Consider the following 12444-nt stretch of genomic DNA (forward strand, 5'->3'; position numbering starts at 1 on the left):
TTCCTTTGCTTTAGAATTACTCCATTCGGTCTACATTGCCTCTCCCCATCCCTTTGCCAAAATGCATCATTTTGCACTATTTTGTGTTAAATTTCATCTGCCACTCATCTGTTCATTCTGTTAACCATAAATGCCCTATTACAGGTGACTTATACCATCCTCACTACCACTCTTTCAAGATTTAGTGTAATTGGCACAGTTTTAAAGTTTTTCTGATGTCATTTCCAAGATTTAAGCCATATGTTTTTGAAAAACAAGCAATGATCCTAACACTGACTTGACCATTATCTACCATCTTCCAGTCTATCCACCATGACTCATTGCTTTCTGTTGTTAAACGAGATTTTTAAAATTCAATTAGGCTCTACCCCACCTCCTCCATTTTGTTCTAGCACCTCCTCCATACTTAGTGATATTTGAGAGATTAAAGTAAGTCCTTTCACTATAGGCACCCCCACTTCCTTTAGCAAACTTTCAATCCTATTCTAGTCTCTTGAAGAATTCATCTGATGCAAAATATACACTGTCCTTTTTTTTCTTTGATCATCATCTCTATCTCCCATTCAAGGAATTCAATTTTTTGCTCTCTTTGTACCCTTGATGGAATATACCTAGTCTGTCCCTGAGCATCTCTTCCTTTAAAGATCACCCATTGTTTCATTACAATTTGTACTGTCGGTCCCTAATTTCATTTTATCCTAGCTAGATCCCCCCTCATTGCATTGAAATTAATGTCTCGCAACATAAATGTTTGTACATTGGTGTTTCTTGCTTTGTCCCGTTAATAAAATAAATCTTATTATGGTCACACTTAACCACATTACCCCAGAGACACTTGGTCCACTTGATACACTTCATTTTCCAGCAGATTTCTGAAGCATATGCTGTTTGATTCTCTGCAGTTTATCCATTTTCTTTGCCCATGAGTTTTTTTGGCTTTTGTCCTGTCTTCTATCTCATTAAAAGTCTTGCACCCACTAACACCTACTGTTTATCATGAGTCTGTGTACAACAAAGTCATCAACTGCTGTCTTCAGTTCATCTCAACTGCTCTAATTATCCACTGCATTGGGATTAGAATTTAATTTCTCTGACTGAGAACACAAGATCTTGTGTCAATCACGGAAACCAATATGATACAGAGAAAGATGTAAACAAGGGTTTTGTCACAATTGCAGCAAATGAAAAGAGAGTTGGATAAATGCACAAACTGCTTCCAGTTGTATCTTCTCTATGTCCTCAAAAATTAGAATAAAATTAAGAGCATCCTCTGCACACCTGCAGCTAGAATGTATGAATGTTGATTGGATTGAAACACTGTTTCAAATAAATATCTTGGTTCAGCTGTTTTTGCAAGTCCAGCTGGGAGCATAATCTTAGTGAATTGTAGTGACGGTTAATTGTTTCCTTATGTTGATTCTGCTGTCACATTAAAAACTAGCTTTATTTGAATAACATTATCTTATCGGCAGAGAAAAAAAAGAAAATCTGCATACTCGCAGCAAATGTTCTATAATAGATCCTTTCTGTTTGACTGCATCAAAGCTAACCTGGTAATCTTAGAATTAATAACAGGTTTCAGGCCCCACAGCAGGATGCTATTCCATGCATCATGTCCATGTTAGCTCTTTGGAGGAGCTCTATAATGTTTTTGAATTGTTTCGTGGGAAGTGGATGTTGCTGGCTGCACAGTGTTTATTGCCCATCCGTAATTGCTGTGGGAAGATAGTGGTAAACTGTCAACTAGAACAACTGTACTTCGTGGAGTGTAGATGCATTCATAGTACAGTAAGGCAGGGACTTCTAGATTTTGACCTAATGATGTAGAAGGAATGGCGATATACTTCCAAGCCTGGTGATGCTTCCATGCATCTGCTGTCTTTGTCCTACTAGGAGTTAAAATTCACCGGTTTGGAAGATGCTATTGAAGAATCCTTGGTGAATTGCTGCACTGCATCTGCTAGATGGTTCACACAGCTGAATCTGTACATCAGTGGCAAAGCTAATTAGTTCCAAACCCCAGCTCTTGTAGCCCTACAAAATATTCAATATTGTTTTAAAGGTTGTGATTGAATTTATTTCTGTCGCACTTTACAGACCACAAAAGCACAGTGTTTCAGTCGTAATGCCACAGGCTCTTTGCCAATGTCATCTAATGTGTTCAGGATTTAGCATTTGAATCCCCCATTTGGATGAGTACATGAATAGGAAAGGTTTGAAGGGATATGGGCCAAATGCAGGACTAGTTAAGTTTGGGAACATTGTCGGTGTGGACTAGTTAGACCGAGTAATCTGTTTCCATGCAGTATGACTCTCCCCAAATGTTACAATGAGATCATTCTTCTAAACTCTCGTGAGTCAAGTCCCAACCTGCTTAGCTTTTACTCCTCAGACAATCCCTCTGTACCAGGGATTCAACCTAGTGAACCTCTTCTGAACTGCCTTAATGAAATGAAATCTTTAAGGTGACTAAAACTGCTCAAAAGAATTTCAAATGTGGTTTAGCAGTACCTTGTACGGTTGCATTAAGAACTCTCTATTTTTATACTCCAACCCACTTGAGATAAAGGCCAAAATTCCATTAGACTTCCTAATTACCTGCTGCACGTGTATGCTAGCTTTGTGTTTTGTGCTCAAGTATACTCCAGCTTCATCAGTTTTCTCCATTCCAATCAAACCTACTCACTACCTTGTCTCTATAACCCAGCATTTCCCATGGCTAATTCGCCTAGCCTGCGCATCTTTGGACTGTGGGAGGAATGCGGAGCACCCGGAGGAAACCCAAGTAGACATGAGGAAAATATGCAAACTTCACACAGACAGTTTCCTGAGGGTGGAATTGAATCTGGGTCCCTGGTGCTGTGAGACAGTAGTGCTAACTGCTGAACCACTGTGCTGCCTTTTGTTCTTTTTTCCGTGGAGCACCAGAGGCTGAGGGATGACCTTATAGAGATTTATAAAATTATGAAAGGCATAGATAAGGTGAATAGCCAAAGTTTTTTTTCCTAAGGTGGTGGAGTCCAAACCTTGAGAGCATTGATTTAAGGCGAGAGGGAAAAGATGTAAAAGGGACCAGAGGGGCAACTTTTTCTTGCAGAGAGTGGTGCATGTGTGGAATGAGCTGCCAAAGGAAGTGGTAGAGGCAGATACAATTACATATTGAAAAGACATTTGGAAATATACATGAGTATGAAAGCCTTTGAGGGATATGGGCCAAATGCAAGCAAATGGGACTAGTTCAATTTAGGAAACCTGGTTGGCAAAGAGTCCGTTTCCATGCTGTATGACTATGACTCTCTTTGACTTGCAAAATGAACAAATGCATTTGCCAACTTCTTGCCTACTTATTTATCCTTTTAACATCTCTCTGTAAAATGTTTATATCTCGCAACCTGCCTTTGCGTCATCTGCAAATTTGGCTGTGGAACATTCGCTTCTTTCCTTCATTGTAGTGATATATTGGAAACAGTTGTGATCCTGACACTTATCACTGTGGAACCCCATTGGTCAACCCTTTTTTGTTTTTTTGCCATTCATTTGTGAAACATAAGTATCACTGGATGGCCAGCATTAATTGCCTATCCCTAGTTGTCTTTGAGAAGGTGATAATGAGCTGCCTTTGTGAACTATTGCAGCCCATGTGCTGTAGGTTAATCAACAATGCCATTAGGGAGAGAATTCTTGAACCTGAAAAAGAACCCGTGTTTCCCACTCTTCCCTGACTATGAGCTAATTCTCTGTCCATGGCAATATATTACCTCCAGCATTTATCTTACAATTTAACATTTTGTGAGGTACCTTGACAAGTGTGTTCTGGAAGTCTAAATACACACATCTACTGGTTCCCCTCTACCTACTCTAGTTAAGATTTCTTCGAAAAATTCTAATAAATTAGTCAGACATGATTTCCCTTTCATGAAGCCATGCTGACTCTGCTTGATTAGATTACGATTTTCCAAATGTTTCCTTAATAAATGATTCCAATACTTTTCCAACAATGGATGTTAGACAAGTCAGCCAATAGTTACTCACATTTTGCCTTTCTCCCTTTTTTTGACTAGGAATGTAATATTTAGCAGTTTACAAATTCTGTGGTACTTGTCAATAATCCAGTGATTTTTGGAAGCAATGATTGTCTGCCTCCGTGGAGCAGATGGCCTGTCTTATTCCCAGCTTGCCCCTGAAAAGATTCCCTGGTGCGAGGAATGTGTCAGGTATCATCCTGATCTGGCAAACCGCCCCGTTTACTTTTCCAAATCCCTATGCACAGACACACATGCAAACACACAAAATAGATTTTTGATTTAGCTTAAAATGAAGATGCATTGAGTTATCCAATGAATTGAGACAAAACAAATCAGAGGTTTACTGTCTTATTGTTAGTGTAGTTGCAGATAATGTCATGCACATTGGGGAAAAAAAAGTTTTTTTTTTGTGCACTTAAATATTCTATCCTGAAGGCATTGGCTGCTTTCTCTTTGACCAGGCCATTTGTCTTTTGGTCATCTGACAAAACATCATCTTATGTACCTTGGTGCCATGTCCTTTAATATAATGCTCCTGTGAGGTGGCATAGATCATTTTATTATGTTAAATGTGCAAAATAAATATCTATTGTTGACCTGCGCACTGAAGAGAATTTTGAAAGAATGGTATTTTATTCAATTTGTAGTGAGTGGAACCTCCTCCAGGTGGCAGGGCTGAACTGATGGGAGCTATTGCTCTTGGCAATGCTGTTGAAATTGATTGGCTAAGCACCCTGAGACAGATAGCTGCTGAGAAAAATAAATTAAAACTGCACTTTAATGTTTTTCACAGAAATTTAATGTTACTAAAGTTATTTATCACATGCACATTCCAATTTGAGACCAGGAGCAAGCAAATTCCTTAATTGCCATGCCAAAAAGTACTTCAGTGTATGAACATATGTCTGTTTAGTGTTTTCAAACTTAAATGACCAACACTTTATCTTGTGACTTGCCTCACAATCCAGATCTACCAATCAGTTGAAACAACCTCCATGGCCATCTTGTCAAGTCCCTTCAGAATCTTAAACACACAAAAACACACATTCCTGGAGGCACTCAACATGTCTTGCAGCATCTGTGGAGAGAAAACAGGGTTAACGTTTCAAGTTGTGTGACTCTTCATTAGAACTGAAAGCAGCTAACCTCCAACTTGCCCACATTTTGCTTAATTTTCCACTTTGTTGCCCAGTTATTTAACTTGCCTATATCTCTTTGCAGCTTTTTTGTCTCTTCTCAACTTGCATTCCCTCAAATGATCTATTCTCAATAAAATTAGGTACACTGCCTTCTAGTTCTTTATCTAAGTCATTAATATAGATTGAAAATAACTGAAGCTTCAGCACTGATCCTTGCAGCATTCCACTAATTGCACCCTTCCAACTCAAAAATGCCCATATATTCCTATTCCTTTCTGCCTGTCTTTAACCAATCCAATGTCCATGCTCATATGTTATTTCAAATCCTTGAACCCTTGCATATTATGACCTTGAAAAAAGTCACGTACACAACATCCACTGGTATGTCTTTATCCATTCACGAAATGCAGCTTTAAAAAACAAAGTTGTTAAATGTGATTTCACTTTTGAAGATCATGTTAACATTTTGGATCATACTTCAATTTTTTGTCAAGACTGACTTCGTCACAGGTTCCAGCACTTGCTGATGACTGATGTCACACGAACTGGTCTGTATTTCCTATTTTATTTCCTTTCTTGAATTCTAATGTTGTATTTGTATTTGCTAATCCCAATCTGCTGGGATGGAAAACCATAACCAATGCATCCACTATCTCTTCAGCTACTGGCTTTTGCTTTTGAACTCTCGGATCTAGGTGAGCACGTCCTCGAGATTTATTGGAATTTAGTTCCTTAAGTTTTCCCCAACATTTTTGACAACAAATGGTAATTGCTGCAATCCTTTATCCCCCTTTATTTCTGGCATGTGACTTGTAACTTCTATTTTGTATATATCCACAAATTATTTATTCAATGTTGCTGCCATTTCCTCATTCTACTGTAATAATTTCTTTGCTTCTAAGTTATTTTCATTTTATGTATGTATAAAAGCTATTAGAATCTTTTTGTTTTTAATTTCTGATAGATATAAACCATGTATTCCTATAGCTGTGATTGACCCTTATTGGAGCAGAATTAGGCTATTCATCCCATCCACTCTGCTAAGCCATTCAGTCATGGCAGTTATGTTTCTCAACCCCATTCTCCTGCCTTCTCTGGGTAACTCTGGTATGGGGATCAAATCAAGATCCTATCTATCTCTGTCTTAAATACACTAAATTATTTGGCTTCACAACCCTCTGCAGCAATGAGTTCCAGAGAGTCACCATCCAGTGGTTGAAGAACTTCCTCCTTATCTCAGTTCACCCTGAGGCTGTGCTCTTGAATCCTAATTTCTCCTACTAGTGGAAACATCATCTCTTCATCCTCTCTATCCAGGCTTCTCAGTAAGTTTCAGTGAGATCCCCCTTATCCTTCTAAGCTCCATTAAATCCAGTGTCCTGAACTGCTTCTCATATGATAAGCCTAGGGATCATTTTGTAAATCTTCTCTAGACCCCCTCTAACACCAGTACATCCATCCTTTCAAACGAGACCCCAAACTGTTCACAGTATTCCAAATGCGAGCTAACCAGAGCCTTCTGCAACCTCAGCAATACATTTCTCCTCTTGTTTGTGAGCTCTTTTAAAGTGAATGCTAACATTGCATTTACCTTCCTTACTGTGACCTGAACCAGCATGTTGACCTTAAGAGAGTCCTGAACTAGGACTCCTAAGACATTCTGTGCTTCAGAATTCCAAAGCCTTTCCCTGTTAAGAAAGTAGTCTATACCTCTAAAATTCATTCCAGAATGCATAACACTACGCTTTTCCCATTGCATTCTATCTGCCATTTCTTTGCTCACTCTCCTAGCCTGTCCAAGTCCTTCAGCAGCCTCCCACTTACTCTACACAGCCTGTCTCTCTACCTAGCTTTGTGTCAACTGCAAACTCTGCAACAGTGCCCTGAGTTCCTTCATCCAGATCATTTAATGTATAACATGAATAATTGTGGTCCCAACACTGACCCCTATGGAACTACATTAGTCACTGGCTGCCATCCTGGAAAAGATCACTTTATGCCTACTTTCTGTCTTTTGCCAGTCGACCAATCCTCTATCCAGCCTTGCCCCTAGCACCATGGACTTCTGTTTTATTAAGCAGCCTCCTGTGCCACACCTTGTCAAGTTCTGTCTGGAAATCCAAATCGAGCTCATCAACTGGCTCTCTTTTGTCTAACTTACTTGTTACCTTCTCAAAGGATTCTAACAGATTTGTCAGGGCATAACCTCCCCTGATGAAGCTGTGCTGATTCTACCCTATTTTACCATGCACTTTCAAGTTCTTAGGATTTTCTGAAGGTTATCAGTGTTCTATTTCTTGTGTGATCGATAATTAAAACAGATTAGGTTGCGTGGATTCAGTTTACTTGGCAAATCACACTCTGGTTGTTTAACAGTTCAAACTATAGTTTGTGTTTATGTACACAACTTGCTTCTCAAATGCTTCTGCTGAATTGCCCACATGGTTTCGTACAAGTCTTTTGCTCATTAGCGTATCCAGCTCTGAAAGCAACATATTTTTTAAAGTAACAAAGTACAAACAGGAATGAGTAAGAATCAGTCATCATATTTAATAACAGTACATTATTTTCTTTTGATTCATGATGCATTCAGTAAGATTCACCAAGTTTGCACCTTCTACTTCAGTCTGCAGGGCCGGAGGAGAAGAACATTAGTGTTGTGCAGTCATACGATGACCTGAGCCGCAAACTTTGGAATCTCAATGGACTTCCCTTGAATGTCACATCAGTCCAAGGGATACACCCTGTGTTCCGATTCACGGAAGTAAGTTGGTATTTAGCAAATTTCAGTATGTTGTGAAGAATGTATTAAGTTGACCAGTGCTGGAATTTCCAGTCTAAGGTCATATGTCATCGAGCTAGTTGCTGCAGTGTTCATAGTTTTAGATTATTGCTTGTGGTTATTATGTGCAAAGCAACCAGGAGGTCTTGGTCAAATTCTGTTCCACTCTGGTACAGTTCCCATGTGCTTCCTGCTATGCAGCACTGATTCTTGAGAATGAGAAACAAGGCTGAAGCCTAAAATTTTGATTTGAGTTACGTTCCTCAATGTTTTATTTTCTTTTTCTTTTTGTTGTTATAGAATAATACAGCACAGGAACAGGTCCTTCAGCTCCCCATGCCTGTGCCAATCATGATGCCATTCTAAATGGCTCAATGGTTAGCACTATTGGGTAAAAACAATGACTGCAGATGCTGGAAACCAGATTCTGGACAGTGGTGCTGGAAGAGCACAGCAGTTCAGGCAGCATCCGAGGAGCAGTAAAATCGACGTTTCGGGCAAAAGCCCTTCATCAGGAATAAAGCACTATTGTCTCACAGTGTCACAACCCACAGTCCAAAATGTGCAAGTTAAGTGGATTGGCCATACTAAATTGCCCATAGTGACCAGGGATGTGAAGGCTAGCTGGATTAGCCATAGGGTGACAGGGATAGGATAGAGGAATGGGTCTGGGTGGAATGCTCTTTGGAGGGTTGATGTGGACTTGATGGACTAAATGGCCTGCTTCCACACTGTATGGATTCTGTGGAACTGAATCTGTATGTAGTCCATAAACATCTCTTCCCTGCCTCTTCATTTGTCTGTCTAAATACCTCTTAAACATTGCTATTCTATCTGTTCTTACCACCTCTCCTGGCAGCAGATTCCAAACACCTACCACCCTCTGTTTTAAAGAAAAAAGCTTGAGTCGCACATCTCCTTCTAAATTTTCTCTCTCTCCCCTTAAACCTATGGCCCCTAGTACTCTCCACCCGACCCATGTTTCTCAAAATTTTATACATTTCTAATGGATCATTCCTTATCCCCTCTAACGTTTTAGTGAAAACAATCCAAGTTTGTCTAATCTCTCCTAATAGCTAATATGCTAATCCATGCAACATCCTGGTAAAACTATTCTGTGCCGTCGACAAAAAACCCACATGCATTCTATAGTGTGTTGACCAGAACTGCGTGCAATACCCCAAATATGATCTAACCAGTCTTACATAGCTGTAACATGACTTAAGGGCACTGAGTATAAAAGATATTATCTATGAAGGCAAGCTTGCCTTATAGGTTCATACCACCATATCCACTTGCATTACTACTTTCAGGGAGCTATGCACTTGCATCCCAAGGTCCCTCTTTCTATCAGTGCTCTTAAGGGTCCTGCCATTTTCTGTATACTTTTCTCTTGCACCCGACTTGCCAAAATATTATCTCACACTTGTCCAGATTAAACTCCACCTGCCATTTCTCCACCTAACTTACTAACTGATACAAATCCTGTTATATTCTTTGGCAACATTCCTCACTATCTGTAGCTCCACCAATTTCATCTCGTAATTGTGCTTGAACTGAGTGGTTCTGTGAGCCATTTCTGAAAGTGTTTAAGAGTCAACCACATTGCTGAGGGTCTTCATTAGAACTTAAGAAACAGGAGCTAGAACAGTTTACTAAATCCTGTGAACCTTCTCTCCCCTTCAGTGCAATCATAACTGATCTTCTATTTCAACTCTACTTTTCCACACTAACCCTATTGATTTCACTTTGTGCCCAAACATTTATTGATTTCTATTTTGAATGTATTTAATGAATGAGTGTCCTTGGTTCTTTGGGGTAGAGAACTCTTGCAACCTTTCTCAGTGTAGACATTTCTCTTAATCCCATGTCTAAATGGCTGTTATCTGATCTGAGATTGCGATTTCTTGAATCTAGACTCACCAAGGCAGAGAAGAGTCAAACAGGGTTCTGAACTTGCTGCTTTGCTGTAATTGATACGTATGTGGATATTGGCTGAGATCAGGAACTATACGCAGCCTCTTCTTTCCATGTTACTGTTCCATGCAGGTACCAGCTGTTCAGCAGATCTTCAGGGCTTTTTAGCTTTACTACCAGAGCTTATTCTGGGAGATGTTTCATTGTTTGAATTGCCTTTCTGCAGTTTTCTTAACAGAATTCATTGCTCATTTCTGCAAAGGGGCAATGTATTGATTCATACTGGTCTTGAGGTGATTGAGCCAAGTAGACAATACTTTACTGACTCCTGATGGAAGAGATGGCGCTGGGTTTTCACAGCCTTTAGGTGTAGCTGTGTTGAATGATCAGCAAGCAGTGTAGGATTACAGTCTAGAATGTGGACATTGTGGCTATTGTCAGGCATTGCAAATCCTTCTACAACTTTCTTCCACCCAGATATATCAATCTGGTGCTGGAGTGCAGAATGTCAAAATGAGAAAAACATGGCCTTGGGACTTAATTTTGGAAGCCTCTGCCCTTACCTGCATTGATTATTGTCTCAGTCATGGTTGAAAATCTTTCAGATCTCAAACAACATTTACTGGCTTGTATTTCCGCAAGAAGCACTTGTGGCATCCTTTCCTAGCTAAATATTACAGAAACGAGTCTTTTTGTAGAGAAACCCTGTGATCACCCTGTCAGTGGTATTTTCATTCAGATGTAAATACGTATTTGAATACAATCTCTGAGCTGCTGCTGCTTTGAATTTGTATTTTGACGGTAGTTGGTTCGTTATGAAGAACTAATTCCTCAAATGGGTTTATGGGTGAAGTTTCTGAGAAAATAAGTTTTTATTTGTAAATGTGTGCAAAAAAGGTTGAGACTGTTCTATATAAAAAATCAGACTGCGATTATTGATTATTTTAAAGAAAACTTACTTTTCACAGAACATAATTGACGATTAATCTCTGTTCAGATAGCAATATTTTGGTGCATGAATGAACACATTTGTGAATTCCTTATAACCACAACTGAGCATTCTTCCCGATAGAGGGCACTCTGGGAATTTAGGTAGCGCAGACCAGCTGCTGAATCTATAGGCTAATCCTTGCAAATTTTCCCACAGTAATTTAACTTTCTTGGGTTGTTTCTCCACAAAGTCTTAAAAACTCTCAGCATCTGTTTTCATGTTTACATTGTGTAGATTTTAAACCACAGTCATTTTTTAAAAATGATCAGAGAGCAATCCAAATTTTTCATACATTCTGCTTCAATGAATAATTCTTTACTTACTTTGATATTGAAATTTTATGCATACATTAAAGTACTGCTTACAGGTACATTATAAATGCAAATGCACTCTTTCTTATGCTACACTATACCATGTGCACAATCTTTTCAACAGACGTAATTAATTGTAAGGCATTAACTGAATATTGCCAAATATTTGTCACCAATTCCTTGTGGCTCTATTTCTGACCGTTTTTTTCTCTCCGAAGAACCTGCTTGATCTCCTCTAATTGAGGATCAATCAATGAGCTGTATTGACATCTTCAGCAAAAGTATTCAGAAAAGTCTGAATGTGACTGATTGAGGACCCTTTGGTATCTCCGTGTTGGAATTTTGTCTGTTTTTGGCTTATCTGGCAGTGAGGCCACTGAGATTAGCAACTTGGCAAATACTGATTGTGTGTCATGCTGTTACATTGACCAAAGAATGCTTATTTCATCAACATGTTTCAAGATATGACAAGATGTTTGCCTGGAACTGTTCCTCTCAAGTTCAGACCTGGAGTAAGCACTTTGGCATATCAAGAAAGGCCAGTGGAAGAGAATGTCATCTGACAGATGTTATTGCTCACAGTTGCAGAATTGTCAGCAAGTAACTCACCTAACTATTAAGTTTGGAACATTGTGTGTTGCACAGAGACCAGCAAAAGAAAGACAGAGAAAAAGGGAAGAAGCTTTCGCATAATGGTAGTGTTACTAGACTAGTAAGCCCAGGCTAACATTCTGGGGAATATAAACAGAAGGTGCTGGATAAACTCAGCTCATTTGGCAGCATCTATGGAGAGAGAAACAGTTAACATTTTGGGTCCATTATGACTTTTCTTTGGCTTCTGAAGAAGAGTCATGGGGCTCTGTTTCTCTCTTCACAGATGCTGCCAGAGCTGCTGAACTTTTCCAGCACTTTGTTTTTATTATAGCAAGGCACTCAGTTTACTAAACTATTTAGGATGAGTAATAGATCCTGGGCATTGCCAGTGTTGCACACCTCCCATAAAAGAACAATAAATTGTAAAAATGCATGGAGTAGAAAGTCAAAGGCATTAAGATGTACCTTTTTAAAACACAAATTAATATTTGTAGACAGTAGTTACTGAAAACAAATGGTGCAACAGTGTCCATGGTGATTGTTACCTGTAAAATGTGGCAGTGTTTGGAAATGGGTTTCAGAATTAATCAGCAGGCACAATCCGGTGAGTTTCATGTTATGGAATTTTCCTTTCTTTTTCTCTGTTTTTGTGCTTTTTCCTTTAATGAATTCCTTTTGAAATGTC

General features: G+C 39.1%; 1 protein-coding gene across 1 annotated transcript in view; it reads left to right on the top strand.

Moving 5' to 3' along the window:
* nol6 (nucleolar protein 6 (RNA-associated)) overlaps nucleotides 1–12444 on the top strand; it is a 109570-nt gene that overhangs the window by 69116 nt on the left and 28010 nt on the right. The window contains exon 16 of the mRNA XM_043700311.1: nucleotides 7791–7928. Within this exon, the coding sequence (XP_043556246.1) occupies nucleotides 7791–7928 (138 nt within the window). The remainder of the gene's footprint in view (nucleotides 1–7790; nucleotides 7929–12444) is intronic.

The sequence above is a fragment of the Chiloscyllium plagiosum genome, chromosome 1, assembly GCF_004010195.1.
Source record: "Chiloscyllium plagiosum isolate BGI_BamShark_2017 chromosome 1, ASM401019v2, whole genome shotgun sequence".
NCBI classification, from domain to species: domain Eukaryota; kingdom Metazoa; phylum Chordata; class Chondrichthyes; order Orectolobiformes; family Hemiscylliidae; genus Chiloscyllium; species Chiloscyllium plagiosum.